This window comes from Eulemur rufifrons, chromosome 20 (assembly GCF_041146395.1).
Source record: "Eulemur rufifrons isolate Redbay chromosome 20, OSU_ERuf_1, whole genome shotgun sequence".
In the NCBI taxonomy this organism is placed as follows: domain Eukaryota; kingdom Metazoa; phylum Chordata; class Mammalia; order Primates; family Lemuridae; genus Eulemur; species Eulemur rufifrons.
In genome coordinates this window covers 33,520,134-33,542,276 of record NC_091002.1, presented here as the reverse complement: position 1 = coordinate 33,542,276, position 22,143 = coordinate 33,520,134, and the positions used below count along the sequence as shown (strand labels likewise).

The following is a 22,143-nucleotide window of genomic DNA, read 5'->3' as shown; positions in this document are numbered from 1 at the left end:
GTGTATCTCAGACTAATGTTATCTGGGGCTCTTATTAAAAACACAGACCCTGATTTCATAGGTCTAGGGTGGGCCCAAGTGTCTGCATTTCTAACAAGCCCCCGAGTGCCACTGCTGCTGGTGGGACCATACTTGAGGAATCATTGCCTCATAGACCAAAGTGTATTCCCAGAATTAAGTGGGGAACTGTTAAAATGCAGGTTCCTGGGCTCCACCCCACTCCCTGTCCCTTGGTTTGGCCCAGGAATCTGCATTTGACCAGCTTGCCACATGATTTTGCTGCTCAGTAAATTTCGAGGCTGCTGCTTTGGAGAGGAAAAAAATTATCTGGCTTTTACCTTTTATGATTCCATCACGTCATCTGTTCCTGCCCGGTGCAAGGGGCACACTGAACTCTGAGGATGGGAGTAAAATAAAAACAGGTTGTACTGAAATTGTCTCTTCCTACATTTCAGGAAGATAGTTTATTTTCTGTAAGGCTGAGGGGGGTGCTTTACCTACTAACCCCCCTACTAACATTGGTGGCAGCTGACTGTAGTATTAATAGCATTACTGTCAAATGTGGAGCAGGAATCCACCTACCTTAACTCTTCGTAATTAAGGGTGTTCTGGGGAAAGTCAGAATGGCAGTGCTATTAGTGACTCCGAGCCTGCTCCCTGCGCAGATGAGTATCAGCGACCAGGATTTGTGCTTCTGTCATCAGAATAAACACGCTGCTCTGCAGGGGAGGGCCCTCCGAGCCAGAACAACAGGCTTTGTTTCCAGAATTTAGCCCTTTCTCTTTCGAAGTCTCACCTCCCACTCCCTGCCCAGACACGCACTGGTGCCCTTATTTACTTAAGGTGCCACTTTCCCACACGTCATTTGCATAGTCTTCCAGCCCAGTTCATTCCCTTTACCTTGAAAGAAAATCAAAACAGAACCTTCAAGCTAAGGAAGTTCAGGTTGTGTCCTGCTCCAGAAATAGTTGCATGGCGAGTTACCTGTAAGTTGTCTTTTGGATTATGTATTACACAGGGTTTTGTTTTTTTTTTTTTTTCCCCCCTCCCCCTCTTTACTGATTTTGTGGTTCCCAAGTAGACTTGAGATTCCCTTTTCCTGGGTGCACATGCTTGCTTTATTGCAAGCTTGCCAATAATATCAAACTTAATTATGAATCATCGTATGAGAAAAGTCACTTCAATTTCTCATGAGAATCTTAATCATATATTATTAAACCGGGATAACTCGGTTGATGCCTCTGTCAGGGTCAGTATTTTTATTTGTTTTCTTTTGAAGTCATCCATGGCCTCTTGTGGTTGCTTTTTTATGCCTGGGAATTGAGCTCTCATTAAGAGGTGAGGTTGGGTCCTCAGCTGCCTCTCCTTGCTTTTACGAGGGAAATTGAAGCGGTCTAGTGATCCTTAGTTTGGATGAGAATAAGAGAAGATGGCAGCAATATTGCCATTTCCTCTTGCTGTCCTTCAGGCTAAGAATATCAGCCTTTACAGAATGTCCCCACCCCACCAAACCGTCTCCCACTAACTTGGGTGTCCACTTTTTAAATTATTTCTACTAGATTTTATTACTCCTTTAAATAGTCACTTGTCATGTGGACTGACACTCTGTTTTACATAAACCAGAATCCAGCGTCTGATTAATTTTAAACCACACATTCTATGGCGCTTTGTATCTGGATGTGGACGGCTTGTTTTTAGAAGTTAGGAAGTGGTTAGTCGGTATTCTCAGGGGTTAAGTTGATTCTCAGCCGTGGGTGATTAGCTGTTAGCTAGATCCCTATAATTTTCCCATGACAAGGATTTGCTAGCCTGCCTCCAGCTCTCTGGAAACTGAAAGCCTTTCCTCCTTGTGGGGGGGGGAGGTGGAAGAAGCGGGGTGTTTGTTTTCCAGAGTTACAGCTGAGCGGCTTAGGGGGTTGATGCCGATCATGGCTTTTCCCAGGTCCCGTTCTGGAAATACTCCGCCCATCCCATGGGCACCCACCTCCATCCCCCATTAGGCTGGCTGGTGTTTCTCCCTGCCCTGTCCCACCTCTTATTGTTAAAGCTTGATTTCTGAGAAGGCAGTTAAAGTTTCAGAGGGCTTGAAACTGGAGGGGAGAATGGTTTGGGACCCTGCCCTCTCTCCCACCCCAGGTGAAGGTTTATGTTTGTGTTTTTGTTTGGGGATCAAAGGCACCATTTGGCCCCGAAAGAAAGAGTCTGATTAAGCAAGGCGCTTATAAAGGAAACTCAATTCCTCCAGTACTAGATAAACTAAGCTGACCTTTTTTTTTTTTTTTTTGCTCCTCTTTTTTTTTTCCAAGTGAGAAATAACTATAAATTAGCATGACCAGGCACAGTAATGGGTCATAAATTATCTATGGAATTGGTTCCAAGTGCTGTGTTTCCCTCACCTTCCCTGCAGAAATGGGTTTAGAGATCCTACCCTGGTCTTGGCCAATGGAAGGTGCCGCCTTCTCTCCTTATTTGATGTTTGAGAAGCATCATTTTGAGATGGTTTCCTGTCGCACTGGGTGTCATGTGGCATTTCTGTGTGCTGGGGTCTGGGGGTTGTGACTTGCTGTGTAGACAGAGAACCAAGCAGAGCTGCAGGTGCAGCGTTTGTGCAGACTTTGGTACAGCCATTGCTGTCCCCACCATGAGAGTCCTTTCCCCTCTGTGGTCTGTCCCCATGAGGTGAGGGAGTTGATTTATCCTGTGCCCCCACCCTCGGCTCATTCCTGGGAGCCTGAGAAGAGAGTGGCTTTGTGAAGGGCATCCCCACCCTGGCCTCTCACCAAACAGTCCTCTTTTTGTCGGGAGTCAGCTGGGAGGGGACCTCGGTCCAACTGTGAAAATGTTTATGAGGAGCCCCCCCCCCCCCCCCCCCCCCCCCCCGGTGAGCCTCGAGAGTCTACCATCCTATCCCCAGAAACAAAGCAGAAAAGGCCTCGACGTTGCAGCCTTAAGTTTGAATTGTGCAGCTCTCCCGTGACGTTCAGAAGGCTGACCTGGGGGTGTCTGTCTGTCCCCAGGTGCCAGTATGGCTGGCAGGGCCTGTACTGTGACAAGTGCATCCCGCACCCCGGGTGCGTCCACGGCACCTGTAACGAGCCCTGGCAGTGCCTGTGCGAGACCAACTGGGGCGGCCAGCTCTGTGACAAAGGTATGCCCCTCAGGAAGGGACACCAAGGCCGGATGTGGGCCCTGCTTGACAGGAACGTGGAATCTTGGGGGGTAGGATGGTGGTAGTTGGAGTTTTACTTGCATTTATTCGTGTGCAGGGGCTTTTATTCTGATCCGTTTGAATTTTCCTTTAATGCTATGGGGTTTTGTGGTTTGTCTGTGGGTTCGTTCATTCTTTTTTGGGTTTATTTTGAGAAGAGGATTGGGGCTGGCAACACGGTGAGCTAGCAGTCTTTGCAGGCATCTCTTGGTGACCTTAGGATCTCTTTGGCAGATCTCAATTACTGTGGGACTCACCAGCCGTGTCTCAACGGGGGAACTTGTAGCAACACAGGTCCTGACAAATATCAGTGTTCCTGCCCTGAGGGGTACTCGGGCCCCAACTGCGAAATCGGTAAGTGGTCCAAGCTGCGTGAGATCCCTTTGTTTAATTTTTCTGTACATGCATCTTTAAAAAAAAAAAATACACTTTAAGGACTTGTTTTTTAAAAAAGAAAAATGAAGAGAGCCTTCAAAATTAAGACTGGTGTTATCCCAGCCATTCCGTGGGTCTCTGAAACTTCTTTCAAGTCCCTGAAGTTTTTTGGGTGATGCTGATTAGCATAGGAAGCGGCGGGAGATGAGGTGACCCCAGCTCCAAGGTGTCTTGGAATGTGGCTGGCTGGAGATGGCTTAGTGAGAAAGATGCCTGCCTTTCTTCCTAGACGCAGTAGGGTTATATCATACGCCTGCTCTTAGTTTTTGAGATATGCTTGAGCCCAGTGGCCAAGGTGTGGGGTTTGGGTTGCAGGGGAGAGTGTGTGGGTGGCATGGAGCCGGGCGTCCCTTGCTGACGGCTGTCCCGGTTTTTGCAGCTGAGCATGCTTGCCTGTCCGATCCCTGCCACAACCGAGGCAGCTGCAGGGAGACCTCCCTGGGCTTTGAGTGCGAGTGTTCTCCAGGCTGGACCGGTCCCACGTGCTCCATAAGTAAGTCCAGTGTTTGGCTAGTGTCTGTTCTAGAGGATAATCGTGTCATGTCAAGATACAGAGTTGGGGGGGAGGTACCCAGACTTGTCCAACATTAGCATCTTAGTGACATGTCTGTCTCAGCGGGGCGGGGAGGGCTGCAGGTGCCATCCAGTGGGCAGTCTGGTGGCTGTGTGCTCAGAAAGTGTTCCAGCCCCATCCTGCCCTGGATGAAATGTCCACATGGAATAGCTTAGTCCCTTGCTCGTGCCTCCTGGAATTGCCTTCTCTGCATTGTGGTTATTGTCCTTGCAGCCACGGGGAGGCTGCCTTTGGGGGAGGTTGTCACTCACTACTGAACTTTATCGTAGGGTCAGGGGACCGCAAAAGAAGGATTCAAGCTACAGAGTTACCCTGACAGTGGGCCTGGGCTCTATGTCAGAACCACCTACAGGGCTTTATAGAATAGATCTCTGGGCCTACGGATTCCCTCCAGAATTAGGGAGTCCATAGTCTTTAACAAGCTCCTGGACCGCGGTGCAGCCAGGCCTGAGAACCGCTGTCAGCAGCACCCCAAGGTGTGGTTCAAGATGTGGGTTTTAAAGTCATTGCCTGGGCTGGCCCCAGGGCCCTCGCCCATCACCGTGGGACTCCAGCAGGCCACGTAAGCTCTCCGGGCCCTGCTTACATGGAACAGTAGCAATTCCCATCTCTGAGGGCTGTCGTGAAGTGAATTTTTGAGTGGAGCCCTGGCATGCCTTATAAATGAATTGTTAGATCTCCCTGTGCAGAGATGGGGGCAATACCGCCCCTGGGTGTTATTTTGGGAAAACTATAAGCAGATAAGAACAAGGTTTCCTACCTGTGAAGAATGATTTTTTTTTTTTTTCCTTCTTAGCTACTTCTGAGCCGTGATGAAACTTTTCTTCACAAATAACGATTAGGCAGATGCACGTGTCCCGTGTGACCCCGGGGTCGGTGCTCTGTGGGTACTCAGCTGTCCTCCCCCCCCCACCCACTGCTTAGGTTGGGGATTAAATGAACTGGGGCAGTGGGGGATTTAAAGCTAAAATCAAGGCTTCAGCCTTATTGTCACTGTCCCACTTGTCCTGCGGTAGCCTTACTGGTAGCAGGTGTCTGGCTCTTCGGTGAAGGCCCCTCGTGTCGGCGGTGGCGTTAAATTATCTAATTGTCAAATGGATTGAAATTAAATCGTCAACCTCCTCCTTTTTTTTGTTGACCAGACATTGATGACTGTTCTCCGAATAACTGTTCCCACGGGGGCACCTGCCAGGACCTGGTGAACGGGTTTAAGTGTGTGTGTCCCCCCCAGTGGACTGGCAAAACGTGCCAGTTAGGTAAGAAAATCGCCCGACTGCAGTTGCTGTACCAGGGTCGGCTTTCGATAAGCAAAGCCATTAAGGAAGACGAGCGTGTGGCCAGCGGTGCGAGCTCCCACTCCATCGTGCTAAGAAGTAATTTATTATCAAGAGTCTAGCAGGCCTGGGAGAAATAACTTGAATGCAAATGCACTCGTTCTTTGAGGCCCTGTGGGAAAGTCGTGGGATTCCTTGAACCATGTCAATCGTCTGTCCGAGGAGTGTTCAGCTGGGTTCCGAACGGGGATGATCTCATGAGGAATGAGCTGTCTGCATTCTTGTTGCCACATTTAAATCCCAGCAACTAGGCTGCGCCGGGTTTTGCACAGAAATGCCTGGTGGCTTCCTGCTATTCTGTTGGGGGCCCGGTTGTTAACTAGCAGCCGGAAGGTTATCAATTAGCATTCCTTATTGGATAATGTCTATGGAGAGGGATCAGATGCTTAGTATAGAGGGAACCTAGTATCTTTTATTTAACTAGCTTTTTAAAATATCTCCTGTTCCAGAAAACTCTATTAGTGTGGTGTCTTCCCCCCCCCCCCCCCCCCCCCGCCCCCAAGGTGGGGGCATGTGGTTAGAACTCCATTTCTCATGCTCATCCTTGTTTTCTTTCAGATGCAAATGAATGCGAGGCCAAACCTTGTGTAAATGCCAAATCCTGTAAGAATCTAATTGCGAGCTACTACTGTGATTGCCTTCCTGGCTGGATGGGTCAGAATTGTGACATAAGTGAGTTGACTTCGTTTTGATTTTGATTTTCATGAAACTTGGGTGTTGACTTGCAAATCCATCCTCCCGGCTCCAGTTCTAGGACTTGAGTAGTAGAAGGAAAAAAAACCTTATTGTGGGAATGTTTTTTTCTAAGAGGGAGTTGTTGGGGCAGCAGTGAAAACATACTTTATCAGGCTCATTAGCTGCTAAAACTGGCCAGATTCCGATAAGGTGGCTAAAACAATGATGTGAAGTTTCACTCCCTCAGTCTGGAAGAATTAGGGAGGGTCCCTACCCAGTGTAATAACCTTATCTCAGGGGAAGCACACAGGAAATCTGATCTGAAACTTTTATCTGTCTTGAGCTGAGGCGGCTTTTCAATTAAGCCCAATTTCGATGTAAATTGTCTCCTTAATATGATGACTTATGTATTTATTTATTTATTTATTTTTTAGATATTAATGACTGCCTTGGCCAGTGTCAGAATGACGCCTCCTGTCGGGTATGTAAATCTTTGCTTAAATCAAAAGCTTGACATTTGACAACAAATCTTTAAGATATACGTGATGCTGGGAGAAGCTCTGTCCCTGTGAGATTTCAAAACACAGTTGAAAACTGAGTCTCTGGAAGTTTTCACTAGGGCTCACATTACCCCAGCCTCCTGGGAGTCATTTTGAAGGCATGCACGTAGAAATTCCTCTAACCCATTTCAAGAGGCTTGGCATTTGGCTATTTCAATTCCAGTGAATCAGCTGAACTGTAACAGTCATGCTAAACCGCTGAAGCCTTGCGTTTGTGGAATACATAGAAAAAAAAGCATGTGTTTCTCCCCCCTCCTTCTCCTCTTCCAGGATTTGGTTAATAGTTATCGCTGTATCTGTCCACCTGGCTATGCAGGCGATCACTGTGAGAGAGACATCGATGAATGTGCCAGCAACCCCTGTTTGAATGGGGGTCACTGTCAGAATGAAATCAACAGATTCCAGTGTCTGTGTCCCACTGGTTTCTCTGGAAACCTCTGTCAGGTGAGTGGTGGCAAAACCTCAGATGACTTGAGTTTTTACAGTGGAGCAGCCTCCCCTCCCCTCCCCTCCCCTCCCCTCCCCTACCCCCTTGGCCCTCTCTTGGCTCTTGTGTCTGGAGTGTTTTGTGTCATCTATTAACATCCCTTGATTAGGGAATGTCTGCTAGACAAATGCTTGCAGGACATATTGATGAATGATTTTCTTCTTAGTGTCTTGGGCTTTGTGTTCTGTTTCATCCAGCCCAGCACGTGCTCTCCTGCTCTGCCTTGTTTTTTAAAATACTTACCTAGACACTGGCAAGTCCCTAGGGCGTAAAGATGTATCGTACAGGGTGTCTCCTACTAGAAGCAAACAGAGGGTCAGTCTCCAGTGTCTCCCTTCCCTGGAGAAGTTATCCTCACACTTCCGTTTTACTCTGATCCCTCCCCCTCCCCCCTGCTCCTGATGTTTGCAGCTGGACATAGATTATTGCGAGCCCAACCCCTGCCAGAACGGTGCCCAGTGCTACAACCGTGCCAGCGACTATTTCTGCAAGTGCCCTGAGGACTATGAGGGCAAGAACTGCTCGCACCTGAAAGACCACTGCCGCACGACCCCCTGTGAAGGTACCTTCCTTCCCCCAGGACCTGGCTGTCTCCATACTTTCTCCTCCCCACCCCCACCATTTGCCACCACTTCTTGATACTCTCAGAAATAGCGTATAGGTGAGGAGGACTTCTAGATTGAAATGATCCTGTCTGACCACACAGGGAAGCCAGAACAAGTGGAAACGCGCTATGGAGGCCGGCCAGTGGGAGGACCGTGTCTACAAGTAGCCTAGGGGCGAGGACATGAAATCCATTTATCGTTCCTGCGCTGGGGTGGGCTGATTTGCAACGCCGAGACATTCCTCAGAGCAGCACTGTTGACGGGGGTTTCTGCAACAGTGGGAATGTTCTGTATCTGCTCTGTCGGGTAGGGCAGCCGCAAGCCACGTGTGGCCCCTGAGCATTTACAGTGTGACTAGTGCAACTAGAAACCGGTTTGATTTTAATGCATTTAAATAGCCACATGCGGCCCATGGCTGCCGCATTAGGTGACACAGCCTTTAAATCTTCCATAGTTTGTCTTTTAGCCTTGCTTTAAAGTAAGATTGAGGGAGGAAGTAGAGCTGGTCTTTTCCCTTAGCAGTCATTTACCAGATTGGGGAGATGTCAAAGGTGGAAGGAAGGGAACCTACGAGCCTGTGGGCTTCTTGGCTACATAGGGAGAAGATATTTAAAAAAAAAAAAATTCTCTCCGACTGGAGTCTCCACTTTGCCTGTCATAGCACGACATGCCACGGTGCCCCTAGGGTGCCTGTCTCTAGGAAAGTGGGCTTGGCCGACATCCTTGGCTTGGAAACACCGTGTCTGTAGGGCCGCGGCTATGGTCTGATCCCAAGCCTGTCTTCTAGTGATTGACAGCTGCACAGTGGCCATGGCTTCCAACGACACGCCAGAAGGGGTGCGGTACATTTCCTCGAACGTCTGTGGTCCCCACGGGAAGTGCAAGAGTCAGTCGGGAGGCAAATTCACCTGTGACTGTAACAAAGGCTTCACGGGAACATACTGTCATGAAAGTAAGACTCCTCATGGGGCCTGGGGCCCACTGCTCCCCCACCCTGCCCCCACCAGCCCTGGGGTTTTGGGGGGTTTGAATCATTTTAATCAGAAACACTAAGACTTAGACTGGAGAAACCTGTAAAGGTTTTATCATTGCATCTGGGATCTAAGACGGAGGCCGTGCTCAATTTGCCCAGATCACTCTGCCTCTGAGCCCTCCACGTCTGTGTTGGAATGTTCTGGAATCTTAACTAGTGTGGGTGGTCCCTCTGTTTTGGAAGTGTTTCTTCCCTCCTCCCAAGTAACTTAGCAAGTGAGGGCATGGGAAAAAAATGGGCGGGGTGTTCTCTAGAATTCTCTGCTTGATCAGCCACCTGTCTAACTGGAGAAACGGTCTTGAAGAGAGGCCTAGAAGGCTGAGGTGCTGGGTACGTTTTGGTCGGGAGGCAGCCGTGGAAACAGTGCTCAGCTATGGCTTTCCTGTCCCCTTCCTTTCGCAGATATTAACGACTGTGAGAGCAGCCCCTGTAGAAACGGTGGCACTTGCATCGACGGTGTCAACTCCTACAAGTGCATCTGTAGTGACGGCTGGGAGGGGGCCTACTGTGAAACCAGTGAGTCTGCCCTTCTTTGGGGACTTTTCACAGCTTTGGGACGTGGGGGACTGCAGTGGGAGGACCCCACTTCAACTCGGGAAGCCTTTCTTGGTGATGGAAATCTCTGGAAGCAAGACTTAACAGTTTCTGCAAGGGGACAGCATCCCCTGTATTCTGTTAATGCTGATGACAGCTGTGGGGGAGGGACCTCTGCTGAGGAGCTGCAGAATCAGGCTCTGTCATTAAGACACCAAATGTCCCTGCTTGCAAGGAAAGCCATCTTTCTGTTTGATTTTAATTTCCGTGGGACTTCCAGAGGCCTGCCCCTTGTCTTGCTTAACTTGAGGCAGTCAAAGAAACCCAGTTGGGGGTTTTTTTATTCCTAGCAAAGGGCGATTATGAGGAAGTTCTGGGAACACACGGGGCTGGCTGTGGCAGTAGGAAAGGCTTGGTTCTTACGTGTCGTGAGCAGCCCCAGGACTCGTCTGCAGCTGGTGTCTCCTCTTTGACTCTAGATATTAACGACTGCAGCCAGAACCCCTGCCACAACGGGGGCACGTGTCGCGACCTGGTCAATGACTTCTACTGTGACTGTAAAAATGGGTGGAAAGGGAAGACCTGCCACTCTCGTAAGTAGTAGCTGGCCCTGGAGCCTGTCTCTGCGACCCTTTGCGTCTAACGTGGGAGCGGGTCGCTGGGACTCACAGGACTCACCCCTGTTCTTCCTCCAGGTGACAGTCAGTGTGATGAGGCCACGTGCAACAATGGTGGCACCTGCTATGACGAAGGGGATGCTTTTAAGTGCATGTGTCCTGGTGGCTGGGAAGGAACGACTTGTAACATAGGTAACTTTCTGCCCGACGTGGGATTTGCCGTGGGCACGGCCACCTGAGCGTGTCTGCTGGTCGGCCCCCGGGGGCTTGTTTTTCTGCATCTGGCTGTTGGCCCTCCAGGTTGTTTCTGGATCCTCAGGGAGGGTGGTCTTGTCTGCTCTTGTCTCACAGCCCGAAACAGTAGCTGCCTGCCCAACCCCTGCCATAACGGGGGCACCTGTGTGGTCAACGGCGAGTCCTTCACGTGTGTCTGCAAGGAAGGCTGGGAGGGGCCCATCTGCACGCAGAGTGAGTGTCCTCCCCCTTGACCTCGCTCTCCCAGGGCCGCGGGAGCATATCCTGACACCCTTGGGGACTCGCAATCAAAACCAGCAGCAGAGCTGTTTGATGTCTGCTCTTGTATCACCTGGGTCTGTCTTAATGACTTGATGGGCTGCAGCCCTGACCTGGGCCTGAGAAAGTCGCCGATGAGATAAGTGGAGACAGATGGCGTCTCAGTTCCCAGCTCCGGGTCCGACCAGCAGCCTGTCTCCTTCCATGCTTGCCCCCACCCCCGGCCCCCACCGGGCCTCTTCCTGTGTACATGTGTCCCACGGCAAATGAAACCAAGTGTGGTGCGGGCCTGGTTCCAATTTAGCAGAGGTCTTAAGTGTATTTTGCTGGTGTTAACTACAGCTTTATCATTTGGGCATTATGGAAATAAGTGATGTTTTTACTTAGGGCTACGACAGCTTTCCCTGTTGAAGTCCTCACTGTTAAGTTTGTCTTTTCTTCTGCAGACACCAATGACTGCAGCCCTCATCCCTGGTGAGTGTGGCAGACCCCTTTCAAGCTGGCACTTGTCGGCCATAGTGTGCGTGGGAATCACCCCGAGATCATGTTCAAAATGCAGGTTCTGATTCAGGAGGTCTGGGGTGGGGCGTCAGTCGCTGCTTTTCTAATGAGCTCCCAGGTGAAGCCGATCCTGCTGCTTCGAGGACCACACTTTAATTAGCCAGGTTGTGTCTTCATTTAGAGCAGTGATTTGCAACGTTGGCTGCACACCAGTATCACCTGGGGAGCTTTTAAAGGTCCCAGTGCCTGGGCTGCAACCAAGCCCGAAGCAGTTAGACTCTCTGGAGGTGGGACCCAGGCATCAGACTTTGAAAGCTCCAGGCCACTGCGAGTACAGCCAGGGGTTGAGAGCCGCTGACGGCAACTAGTGTGGCTACGTGTGATTGATTGGCAGCCAGTTTGGTAACCAACGTGGTCTTTGCTTTCTTCTTAGTTACAACAGTGGCACCTGCGTAGATGGGGACAACTGGTACCGGTGCGAATGCGCCCCAGGTTTTGCTGGGCCCGACTGCAGAATAAGTAAGGACTGTCCCTGTCTGGCTTTCCCAGTGGTTTATTCCCCCATTCCACTCCTTAGCCCCAGAGACTTTGCCTCTTTAAAAACAATTAAAGCCACACTTCCCCTTAAGTAGCCCTGACAAAGCAGTAATCTCCCAACTGCAGTTAGGATTAAGATGCCCCTGGCTGGATCCTCCCAGGTGGACCTACCAGTAGTTGCCTGGATCTTGCAGCCCTACCTGTTCTTGGGGAGAGAGTGCCAGCCACAGGATTTGACAGCTCATCTACACTGGGGCCCTGAGGAAAGTGTGCTTTTCCCCTGTGACTAACATGGAATTATGGGCCAGTGGACGTTAACCGCAGCTGTGCTGGTGTGGGATAGGGCTAAGGCAAATGGAAGGGGGTGGGACTGTGGCTTCCAAAGGCCGCTCTGCGATGGGTTTGATGATGAGGCCCTGGAGAAAGTGATTAAAACAGAAAAGTTGGGGCAGGCAATGCAGTTTTTCAGGAAGCTTAAAGTTTATTCTTTTGAGGCTTTTCTCTGCTTTCTTACATGCTCTTCTATGCCCGCCCGCCCCCCGCCCCCCCCCCCAGAAAAATAGATGCTAGAGTAGTTGTTAGTGTTTGTTTGTTCTTGTACCCAAATTGTTGGATTTCAAGTACCAGTAAAATTTCAACGTCTGGGATTGACTGGGCTTTGGCACTGGATGCAGGAGCTTATCTCTGCTTCATTTTTCTAAGTCAGGGATTGGCAAACTGGCCTAGGGGCCAATCTAGCCCACTGTCTGTCTTTATAAAGTTTTATTGGCACACAGCCCCACTCATTTGTTTGTGTATTGTGTATGGCTACTTTCATGATGCCACAGCAGAGTTGAGTAGTTGGGACAGAGACTGTGTGGCCTGCAAAGCCTGAACTATTTACTGTCTGGCCCTTTTCAGGAAAAGTTTGCCAGCCTTACTCTATATTGTGCTGTCAGAAAGCAAGGAACTTAAATAAAAATACTGCCTCCCAAAATGATTCTCAGCTGTTAGAAGTCAGGATAGTAGTAATCTTTGAGAGGGGAGGCTTCTGGGATGCTGCTGATCTGTTTCTTTGGGCACTTGGTTACATGAGAGAACATTTTACTTATTTGCTTTTCTGTCAATAAAAAACTTCAAAAACCACTGGTGCATCCTATTGGACCCTAAACTTGAACTCCGTTTCTTGTAGACATCAATGAATGCCAGTCTTCACCTTGTGCCTTTGGGGCGACCTGTGTGGATGAGATCAACGGGTACCGGTGTGTGTGTCCCCCAGGGCACAGTGGTGCCAAGTGCCAGGAAGGTACGTGTGCCAGGCCCAGCTGCCCCTAGGTCTTCTGCGCTGAGCAGGCATTGCAGTTACCAATTTGATTGTTCATGACTGGGTGCTGTGCTCGAGGAAGGAACACACAGTGCAGGCTACAAGGAAAGGGAAACATGAGGGGTCTCCCCCAAACTGAGTAGCTGTTGCTTTGGTTCAGCTATTGCTACAGTGCTGTGAACCAAGCTATCCTAAGTCTTTGGTGGCTTTCGGCAAACTTTTTTTTTTTTTTTTTTTTTTCTGCCCATGACCTGCAGGGTAGACAGAGTGACTATGCTGTGGGTTGGGTGCAGACTGAACAATGAGGTGTATTTTCGTGGCAGGTGGTAGGCACACAAGAGGCCAGGCACAGTGAAAGCCCGGTGAAAGGCTCTGCCCACATCACATCTGCTGACGTTGCATTGGTCCACGCAGGTCACATGGCCAACCTCAGCATGGCTGGGGAGGAAGGACATGTGTCTGTTTTTGTGGGCAGAACCATCTTTATGTGACAAAGGGCACAGTTGTAGCCATTTCATAAGAGGGAGGGAGTGAGGAGTTGAGAATTGATCTGGTCTACAGAAAAACAAACTCCTGCTCGTGGGTCTCCACCTTGTCAGTTTCAGGGCGACCTTGCATCACCATGGGGAGTGTGATACCAGATGGGGCCAAGTGGGACGACGACTGTAATACTTGCCAGTGCATGAATGGACGGATTGCCTGCTCCAAGGTAGGGTGTGATGGCCGCTGTGGTTCCCGTGTGTTCTGGAATTGGGGTGGGTCTTCCTGCTAAGCTTCCTAGCTCCTCTCTTCCTCTTTCTAGGTCTGGTGTGGCCCCCGACCTTGCCTGCTCCACAAAGGGCACAGCGAGTGCCCCAGTGGACAGAACTGCATCCCCATCCTGGATGACCAGTGCTTTGTCCGCCCCTGCACTGGTGTGGGCGAGTGTCGGTCTTCCAGTCTCCAGCCGGTGAAAACGAAGTGCACCTCTGACTCCTATTACCAGGATAACTGTGCAAACATCACGTTCACCTTTAACAAAGAGATGATGTCACCGGTATGTAACTCTGAAAATTTGGAATGGTGTGTGTCGGCTCGTTTTAAAGGAATGTCACAAGCTAGGATCTCCTTAGCCTAAATTCCTGTCTTACAGCAGCGTGAGGCTTGAACTTAGCCTAACTTCAAAGAAAGAACATCAGCCTTTTTTTTCTTTCAATGTCTCAAACACGTGGATTTTTTTAAAAATCATTTTAGGGTCTTACAACTGAGCACATTTGCAGCGAATTGAGGAATTTGAATATTTTGAAGAATGTTTCGGCTGAATATTCAATCTACATAGCTTGTGAGCCTTCCCCTTCAGCGAACAATGAAATACATGTGGCCATTGTAAGTACAAGACCCACTGACGCCTAATTATTTGATTGCAAGGTAGTTAACAAACTTCAGTGAGCCAGTATCCAAATGGCGCAGGTATGTGGGGTTGCGGGGGTAGCTTTACATACATGTGTAACTTTGAGTAAGGGCAACATATTCAGTGTAGCCTTGACTCTCAAGTCTGACATTTTTTTTCCAGTCTGCTGAAGACATACGGGATGATGGAAACCCAATCAAGGAAATCACTGACAAAATAATAGATCTCGTTAGTAAACGTGACGGAAACAGCTCGCTTATCGCTGCTGTTGCGGAAGTGAGAGTTCAGAGGCGCCCTCTGAAGAACAGAACAGGTAGGGGTCTAGCAGGAATGCTCCCTTTTTATGACTGGCAAATGGATGTCATTTCACCATTCGGTGAAACCAGCAGGTGGGGAATTACCTGGTAGTATCCTACTCGTCAGTGGAGCCCCCAATGTAACTGGTGGGAGAACTGAGGCAGCGTACTTGACCCAGGTCACATTGCTGATGGGGGTTGGAGGGCTGCCTGACTTCTTTTCTCCTGCCAAAAAGCTGTGTGGGCTCCCTGCAGAGCAGGTATTGTGTCTAGATCATCACTACGCCCTGGGGCAGAACACCGCTTATCCTTGAGTTTGAAGCTGTGTGCAAAGCCTGATTTGGCATTTTGGTGTCATGGGATGGCCACTCCTGAGTGCTGCAAGGCTTGATGGCCCTGCAGGACGACCAGACTTCCTTTTTTGAGGCTCTCATGCATCACTGTTCCAACCATGGGGCATTTGCACTGTCTGTACTGATTCGAATCAGGTTTCTGGTGATTCTGAAAACCAGCTCCTCTATGAGCTGCCCTTGACTTAACCAGACACTGCCCTTCCCGTGTGCCACTGGAGAGCCTGGGGGAGCTGCTGTTCTACTCGCTCTCTGCAGGGACACAAGTGTAAGGTCTCCAAGGACTCTGATCCCAGCACTTGCTTATCAAGCTGTGAAGTGACAATAGCAGTTGTGAAAAGGGACTTGTCCCCATGGCACCCCTCTTAGGGACTGAGGACAGGAGAACCACTATTGGTATTCTTTGTTCCCATGATGATGGCTTTGCTTTTTTTTCTTTTTTGGTGGGGGAGAGTTCATTGGTTTTGTGCCTGCCTTACAGATTTCCTGGTTCCTTTGCTGAGCTCTGTCTTAACGGTGGCTTGGATCTGTTGCTTGGTGACGGCCTTCTACTGGTGCGTACGGAAACGGCGGAAGCCAAGCAGCCACACTCACTCAGCCTCTGAGGACAACACCACCAACAACGTGCGGGAACAGCTGAACCAGATCAAAAACCCCATCGAGAAACATGGAGCCAACACGGTCCCCATCAAGGATTACGAGAACAAAAACTCCAAAATGTCAAAAATAAGGACACACAACTCCGAAGTGGAGGAGGACGACATGGATAAACACCAGCAGAAAGCCCGGTTTGCCAAACAGCCGGCGTACACGCTGGTAGACAGAGAAGAGAAGCCCCCCAACGGCACGCCGACAAAACACCCAAACTGGACAAACAAACAGGACAACAGAGACTTGGAAAGTGCCCAAAGCTTAAACCGGATGGAGTACATCGTATAGCAGACAGTAGGTGCTGCTGCCACTAGGTAGTCTCTGAGGGCTTGTAGTTCTTTAAAACTGTTGTCATATTCGAGTCTGAGGCTGGTGTTGACTTAGAATCCCTGTGTTAATTTAAGTTTCGACAAGCTGGCTTACACTGGCAATGGTAGTTTCTGTGGTTGGCTGGGAATTCAAGCGCTGCATCTCACAGCTATGCAAAAACTAGTCAGTGCCCTGGTGTATGTTCTCCTGCAGCCGACGTGTCTCGGATCGGGCTCCCGGGAGAGCGCCCAGCTCCTAGTCCTTGAGCTTCCACTTCTGCCAGATGTCCTAATGGTGATGCAGTCCTTAGGATCATAGTTTTATTTATATTTATTGACTCTTGAGTTGTTTTTGTATATTAGTTTTATGATGACGTACAAGTAGTTCTGTATTTGAAAGTGCCTTTCGCAGCTCAGAACCACAGCAACTATCACAAATGAGTTTATTATTTATTTTTTTTATTGTATTTTTTGTTGTTGGGGGAGGGGGGAACTTTGATGTCAGCAGTTGCTGGTAAAATGAAGAATTTAAAGAGGAAAAATGTGTCAAAAGTAGAATTTTGTATAGTTATGTAAATAATTCTTTTTTTTATTAATCACTGTGTATATTTGATTTATTAACTTAATAATCAAGAGCCTTAAAACATCATTCCTTTTTATTTATATGTACGTGTTTAGAATTGAAGGTTTTTGATAGCATTGTAAGTGTATGGCTTTATTTTTTTTTTGAACTTATTTTCTCATTACTTGTTGCCTATAAGCCAAAATTAAGGTGTTTGAAGATAGTTTAAAACGATAGGATGGGCTTCTGTGCCTGGAATACTGATGGAATTTTTTTGTATGACGTCAGATGTTTAAAACACCTTCTTTATAGCATCACTTTAAAACATGTTTTAAGGGACTGACTGAGGCAGTTTGAGAATTAGTCTAGAACAGGTTAGAACAGGTTTTTTTTTTTTTTTTCTGCTTTAGACTTGAAAAGAGACAGGCAGGTGATCTGCTACCGAGCAGTTTAAGGGAACAAGCTGAGCTATGACTTAACGTAGCCAAAACGTGAGTGGTTGAATATCATTAAAAATATCAAATTAATTGTGTGAAACTTTGGAAGCACACCAATCTTGTTTTGTAAATTCTGATTTCTTTTCACCATTCGTATGTAATACTGAACCACTTGTAGAATTTTTTTTTTAATCTACTGCATTTAGGGAGTATTCTAATAAGCTAGTTGAATACTTGAACCATAAAATGTCCAGTAAGATCACTGTTTAGATTTGCCATAGAGTACACTGCCTGCCTTAAGTGAGGAAATCAAAGTGCTATTACAAAGCTTAAGATCAAAAAGGCTTATAAAACAGAGTTATCTTGTTGGTTCACCATTGAGACCGTGAGGATACTTTGTATTGTCCTATTAGTGTTATATGAACATAAAAATGCATCTTTGATGTGTTGTTCCTGGCAATAAATTTTGAAAAGTAATATTTATTAAATTTTTTGTATGAAAACATGGAACAGTGTGGCCTCTTCTCGGCTTTGCTCTGCGTTTGCCACCCCACTGAGTCTGTTCTGGTAATCGGGCTCGAACAGGCTGTGCCTGACAGGGGCACCGACAAGAACTGAAAGGCTTTTCAACCACGAAATTCATCTGAAGTTCTCAGAAACCTGGGGCTGCGGTGGGAGCCCCATCGAGGGGGAGCCTTGATTCCCTTGTTATTCAACAGCAAGTGTGAATACTGCTTGAATAAACACCACTGGATTAATGGCCTGCAGTGTGGAGGTGAATTGTTTGGGAGCACTCACGGGAACTGGCCACTGCGCTAAAAGGGTTTTAAAGAGTTTGGAATTGGTGTTGGGGGATGAAGAGGGAGACTTAATGCTTTATTTTTTTTTCCACCCCCTGGCGGCTTAGATTCATATTAATGTCCTGTTATATCATTACAGACCACACCCTTGCAACGTTTGTGCATGTTTATCCATGGGGTGGTTTCTTCGCTGCACAGGAGACAGTAGTTAGAAGCTTCTGGTGTTAAGGCCCATCTCCTCCTCACCTTGTTCCCAAGGCATGTAAGTGTTCTGCTTGCCTGGCCATGCAGCCTTGGGGTGCTGGGTTTCTGGCTTTCCGTAAGTTTCCAGTGTCGGGCTGTCCTTGCCTATACAAGGCAGGAGAGCCGTGGTTCTCAATTTTGACTTCTGGGGACCTGAGGTCACTATGGCATATTGGTGGAAGCTCAGGGCCCTGTCCCCACATTGTGGAGTGGGGTGTGGAGGAAACTTGCCTCTGGCACCTCTGCACCGAGGAATGAGCTGAGGGTGACGAGCACGTGGACAGCGTCCAGCAGCTGTGCAGAGCTGCCAGGAGTTCCCTGCTTTCTGGTCAGGAAGCCAAAGCTTACCCTTCCCAGAGCTGTCCCCCACTGCCTCAGTCAGGCCCATCCCCCTCCTCTGGTTTTCATAGTGGAACTCATCTGGTGCAACAAACTGGAGCAAAAGCTGATGGGATTTTTCTTCTTTCGTTCTTGGGGAAGCTGTTTTCTACTAGGCTCGGAGCAGTGTTCTCTAATCGGTATCTAGCGTAAGAATGGATGACAGGCTTTAAGTGTCCTCTGCATGAGCAAAGGCCTTGAAGGATTGAGTTGTGACAGCCCTAGGAGCTGCCAACACCGTTTTGGCTCATTGCACAGGCAGCCTGAAGGACCCTGGACCATGAGGAGTCTGGCTTCTCATGGCATCTCCTTACCTAGTGTAGCAACCTTTGTCGCTAATCTCTGTGGGTAGCAGCTGGTTTCTGCAAGGTGGGGTTGAAGGGAGGGAGAAGTACAGACCTTACTAGCCAGGAGACAGTCTGGTTTAGCAGCACTGGCTTCAAACACCATCCTGAAGCAATAGCTGGTTCTGGCGGCTCGTAAGCTTGGATTCTGCAGGACCCCAGAATTCCTTGGGTAGCTGCCAAATGCTGCTGTGCCAAGAAAAAAATAGCTTAATGAGCCGCTGTAACTCTTCATTTCAGGAGGGAAGTGATGTTGATATTCACGAGTATTGTCTTAAGGAGGCTTCTGTCTGGGATGCTCTTGGTGGTGGGAGGGCTACTCTGGGTGTGGCTCAAAGCCAGAACCTTCTGAAGGGTGAGTTTTCCCTTTCTCCAGGGAAAAGGAAGCAGGCAATGGAGCCCTGGTTTTCCTGGGATCAGAGTGGAAAAGAAGGGACTCAGTGCCTTCACCATTCCCCATGGGCTCTGGAAGAGAAAGAATTTTCAGTCCAGAAACTTGGCTGACTAGAATTGTAGCATTAGAATATATCTTGAAACTCCAGGAAAGCCTTGAAGTTGGATGTTTTAGGGGAGGAAACAGTTCTGAGATTCTAGACTTACACGTTGTGGAATTGCAATAGAAGGTGGGGGAGGGGAGATATGTCTTAATTGACTAAAAGCCAAATGAGACAGTAATGATTAGAAGTATGACTTGCAAATGGGTTTAAGGTTTCCATTTGAGACGCAGATTCCTAGGCCCAACCCAAGACCCCTAAATATATCAGAAGTGGGGCCTGGGAATCTGAGGTTTCACCAAGCCATGCTCCTCTCCAGCTTATGTAAAAATTTAGAACAACTCTGCTAAAGTATAAGCTCTTCATTAATTATAATGTTTTTCCTTCTTGTTAAACTGAATTAAATAGCCTGGAAGCCAGTTTGTTGCTAAATTGCCACCTGACATCATTTTTAAGTAAAATAATTACACTACCCCTTGAGCAAGTTGTGGTCCAAGTGCTTCATGTTTACTACCTGATCTGAGGGGTCAGAGTCAAAGTTAACTTATTTAGTAATATTTCTTAGGCAGCAAAGAGCCAAAGGTTCCAGAGCACAGGTTTCCCATCTTTCTAAATAACTTAACACCTGTCTGCCCCAAAGTGAGCAAGTGTGCAGCTTAAAATCAGTTGCCTCCAAAGGGGGTGGGGGCGGAAATCAGGCCTACAGGGGTTTGAAACTTGGGCTGAGCAATGCTCCACTATTTCCGTTTCTACTGTGAATCTCTTTCTTGCCTCTACTGGGAATGAGAAACAGGAGTTCAGAGGTTCCTGGTCTGGAAAGACACACAAGCACATGGGTTATGGGAAGCCTCCTCCTGCTAATGTGTATTTATACTTTGTAAGCTCTGATTCATCCAAGCATTGGAACAGAAATCTGCTTCCTGAGGTTCTGTTTTTAAATAGATAGTTTGCAAAAACAACAATTATTTTTCTTAACATTTTTTTTCCACCCCACAAGCAGCTAAACATCCCAGCTCAGGCTATGTCAGTCTCCAACAATGCCAACAAACAGCTTGGTTATCTGAGGTAGAAGGGTGCCTGAGGCAGTTCTTTATGGTTCTGGCCCCAGAAGTCTTAAAAACAAAGTTTAGAAACCATTAGAGCAATCTTGTTGCATCACTTCAAGTCCATGAAATACTTCAGGGTCTATTAAAAATAACGAATTTCCCTTTTTGAACAATTGCCTTCCAATGGTTAAAAGTAAGAGCAAGATGGGGGTAGTGAGGCTTGCAGGTCTGCAGTGGTATGGTTGCCTAGCAGCCAAGGGGCCCAAACACCTGCATGGCATCCTCCGAGATCGTGTCAAAAGGGCGTGGCTCCCTTGCTTTGCACATATGTTCTACCTGTATTACTTGCTCTTGCATGCTGGGCACAACCTCCTGGCTTAGAGTGTGTTTCTTTCAAGTCCAAGGCAGCTGTTACAAGTCTCAAATTATGTATCATTACGAATAGGTCCAGTATTAACCTGTGATATGCAAGTCAGGCTAAATTGACTTGGAGAATAAAGGTTCTTAAATCCAGTAAGAACCTTGAATTAAGGTCTGCCCGCTGCTTCCCCCAACCCACCCTCCTGCAAATATCCACACCAGGGCACCCAAGGGTTGAATTATCCAGAGAGTAAACGCAGATGCCAGCAACATGAAAGTAACAGCTTTGTTTTAAAGAGAAGCTCTCTTGGCAGGGCTGGTGGGGATCATCCGTGATCCCGGAGGGAAATACAGGTTTGCAGCTGGCTTCCTAATGACTACTCAGGCAACCAAACGGCTTGGCCCCCTCTCTGTTCCGCACCTGAAGAGTGAAAAGCTGCTTTAGTTCATCCTTGCCGAGATACGTGCAGTCGAAAAGCCTTCATCCCAGACTCGTTGGATGTCAGTGCAATCAGAGACCTTACTGATCAAAGGATCCAACTCCCACTACTTTCCTAGAAGGGGAAACTGAGGCCTAGAGAGGTTCAGGGACTTGCCCGTGGTCATACAGAGAGTTGGCAACAGCCAGGACTAAAAATGGGGCTACTGCTTCCCGGGCTGCTGTTTTCTGCTTCTGGGAATTTGCCAGGTTGATCATGCTTTTGGCGTGATTTTCAAAGGTGAGGGACTGGGAGATCAACGCTTTACAAAAACGGACACAAAGGCTCAAGGGAGGCCACAGGAAGCGGCCGCTAAGACAGCGTCGCCGATCTGAGCTGGTTTTGCCTAGAGAGTGACATCTTTATAAATCCGGGAGCAATAGGTGTTTTCTGAATCAAAGGCAGATTAAGCCCCGTTCCTTTGTAGGTTGTTGCTTTGTTCTTGAGAAGTTTCAGATTTCCTTTTTAGTTTCTGCTTCACAGACTTACGAGTCGCAAGGAGAAAGGTTCAGAGAGGAAAGCGACAGGCTCTCTAGGTCCCATTCCTCCCTGCGCATGCGCGCGCACAGCTTACGGGCAACTGCGGAAGTGCAGTGTCGCCCAGTGTCTGAGGCGCTGTGGCCAGGTCCCCGGTCATGCAAGAGACAGCAGTTATTTGGCCTCACCCCACGTTTCCTAACCACTTTCGCTTCCCCTGGCAGGTTCCTTCCAGGTTATCGCGGACAAATCACCTGAGGATTTAACAATACTGGCATCCAGATCGCTTGAATGAGACGAAGTTCGTCACGTCCGGTGTGCAACTGGGCCGGTACAGACATATCTGGGAGTTTCTGGAACAGCCTGTGGGCAGCTCTGTTCCTCCGCCTGACACCCCAAAAAGGCTACGCCTCCTCTCTCCCCACCCGGCGCTGGTGGATTAGCAACATATCCCACAAGTCGTCCTTAACCTGTTTGTCGTGCCAGGAGAGGCCTGAATTACACATATTATGCAAAAGTTTCCTCCACGCTGAGGCACCCACGCTGAATGACTTGGAAAACCCCATCCCCGAGACAGAAACATAAATCCTCCAAGTTGAGGATATGAACAGT

General features: G+C 48.4%; 1 protein-coding gene across 1 annotated transcript in view; it reads left to right on the top strand.

The window, feature by feature from the left end:
- The window catches only part of JAG1 (jagged canonical Notch ligand 1), a 36,058-nt gene extending 18,301 nt beyond the window's left edge, over positions 1-17,757 (top strand). Inside the window, exons 6-26 of the mRNA XM_069495801.1 lie at positions 3,018-3,148; positions 3,443-3,562; positions 4,023-4,136; positions 5,360-5,473; positions 6,110-6,223; positions 6,661-6,707; positions 7,057-7,230; positions 7,685-7,835; positions 8,666-8,830; positions 9,314-9,427; positions 9,925-10,038; positions 10,141-10,254; positions 10,414-10,530; positions 11,022-11,049; positions 11,510-11,595; positions 12,785-12,898; positions 13,516-13,625; positions 13,719-13,952; positions 14,150-14,281; positions 14,469-14,619; positions 15,434-17,757. Of these exons, the coding sequence (XP_069351902.1) occupies positions 3,018-3,148; positions 3,443-3,562; positions 4,023-4,136; positions 5,360-5,473; positions 6,110-6,223; positions 6,661-6,707; positions 7,057-7,230; positions 7,685-7,835; positions 8,666-8,830; positions 9,314-9,427; positions 9,925-10,038; positions 10,141-10,254; positions 10,414-10,530; positions 11,022-11,049; positions 11,510-11,595; positions 12,785-12,898; positions 13,516-13,625; positions 13,719-13,952; positions 14,150-14,281; positions 14,469-14,619; positions 15,434-15,891 (2,902 nt within the window). The 3' untranslated portion in view covers positions 15,892-17,757. The remainder of the gene's footprint in view (positions 1-3,017; positions 3,149-3,442; positions 3,563-4,022; positions 4,137-5,359; positions 5,474-6,109; positions 6,224-6,660; positions 6,708-7,056; positions 7,231-7,684; positions 7,836-8,665; positions 8,831-9,313; positions 9,428-9,924; positions 10,039-10,140; positions 10,255-10,413; positions 10,531-11,021; positions 11,050-11,509; positions 11,596-12,784; positions 12,899-13,515; positions 13,626-13,718; positions 13,953-14,149; positions 14,282-14,468; positions 14,620-15,433) is intronic.
- Positions 17,758-22,143: the final 4,386 nt, after the last annotated feature.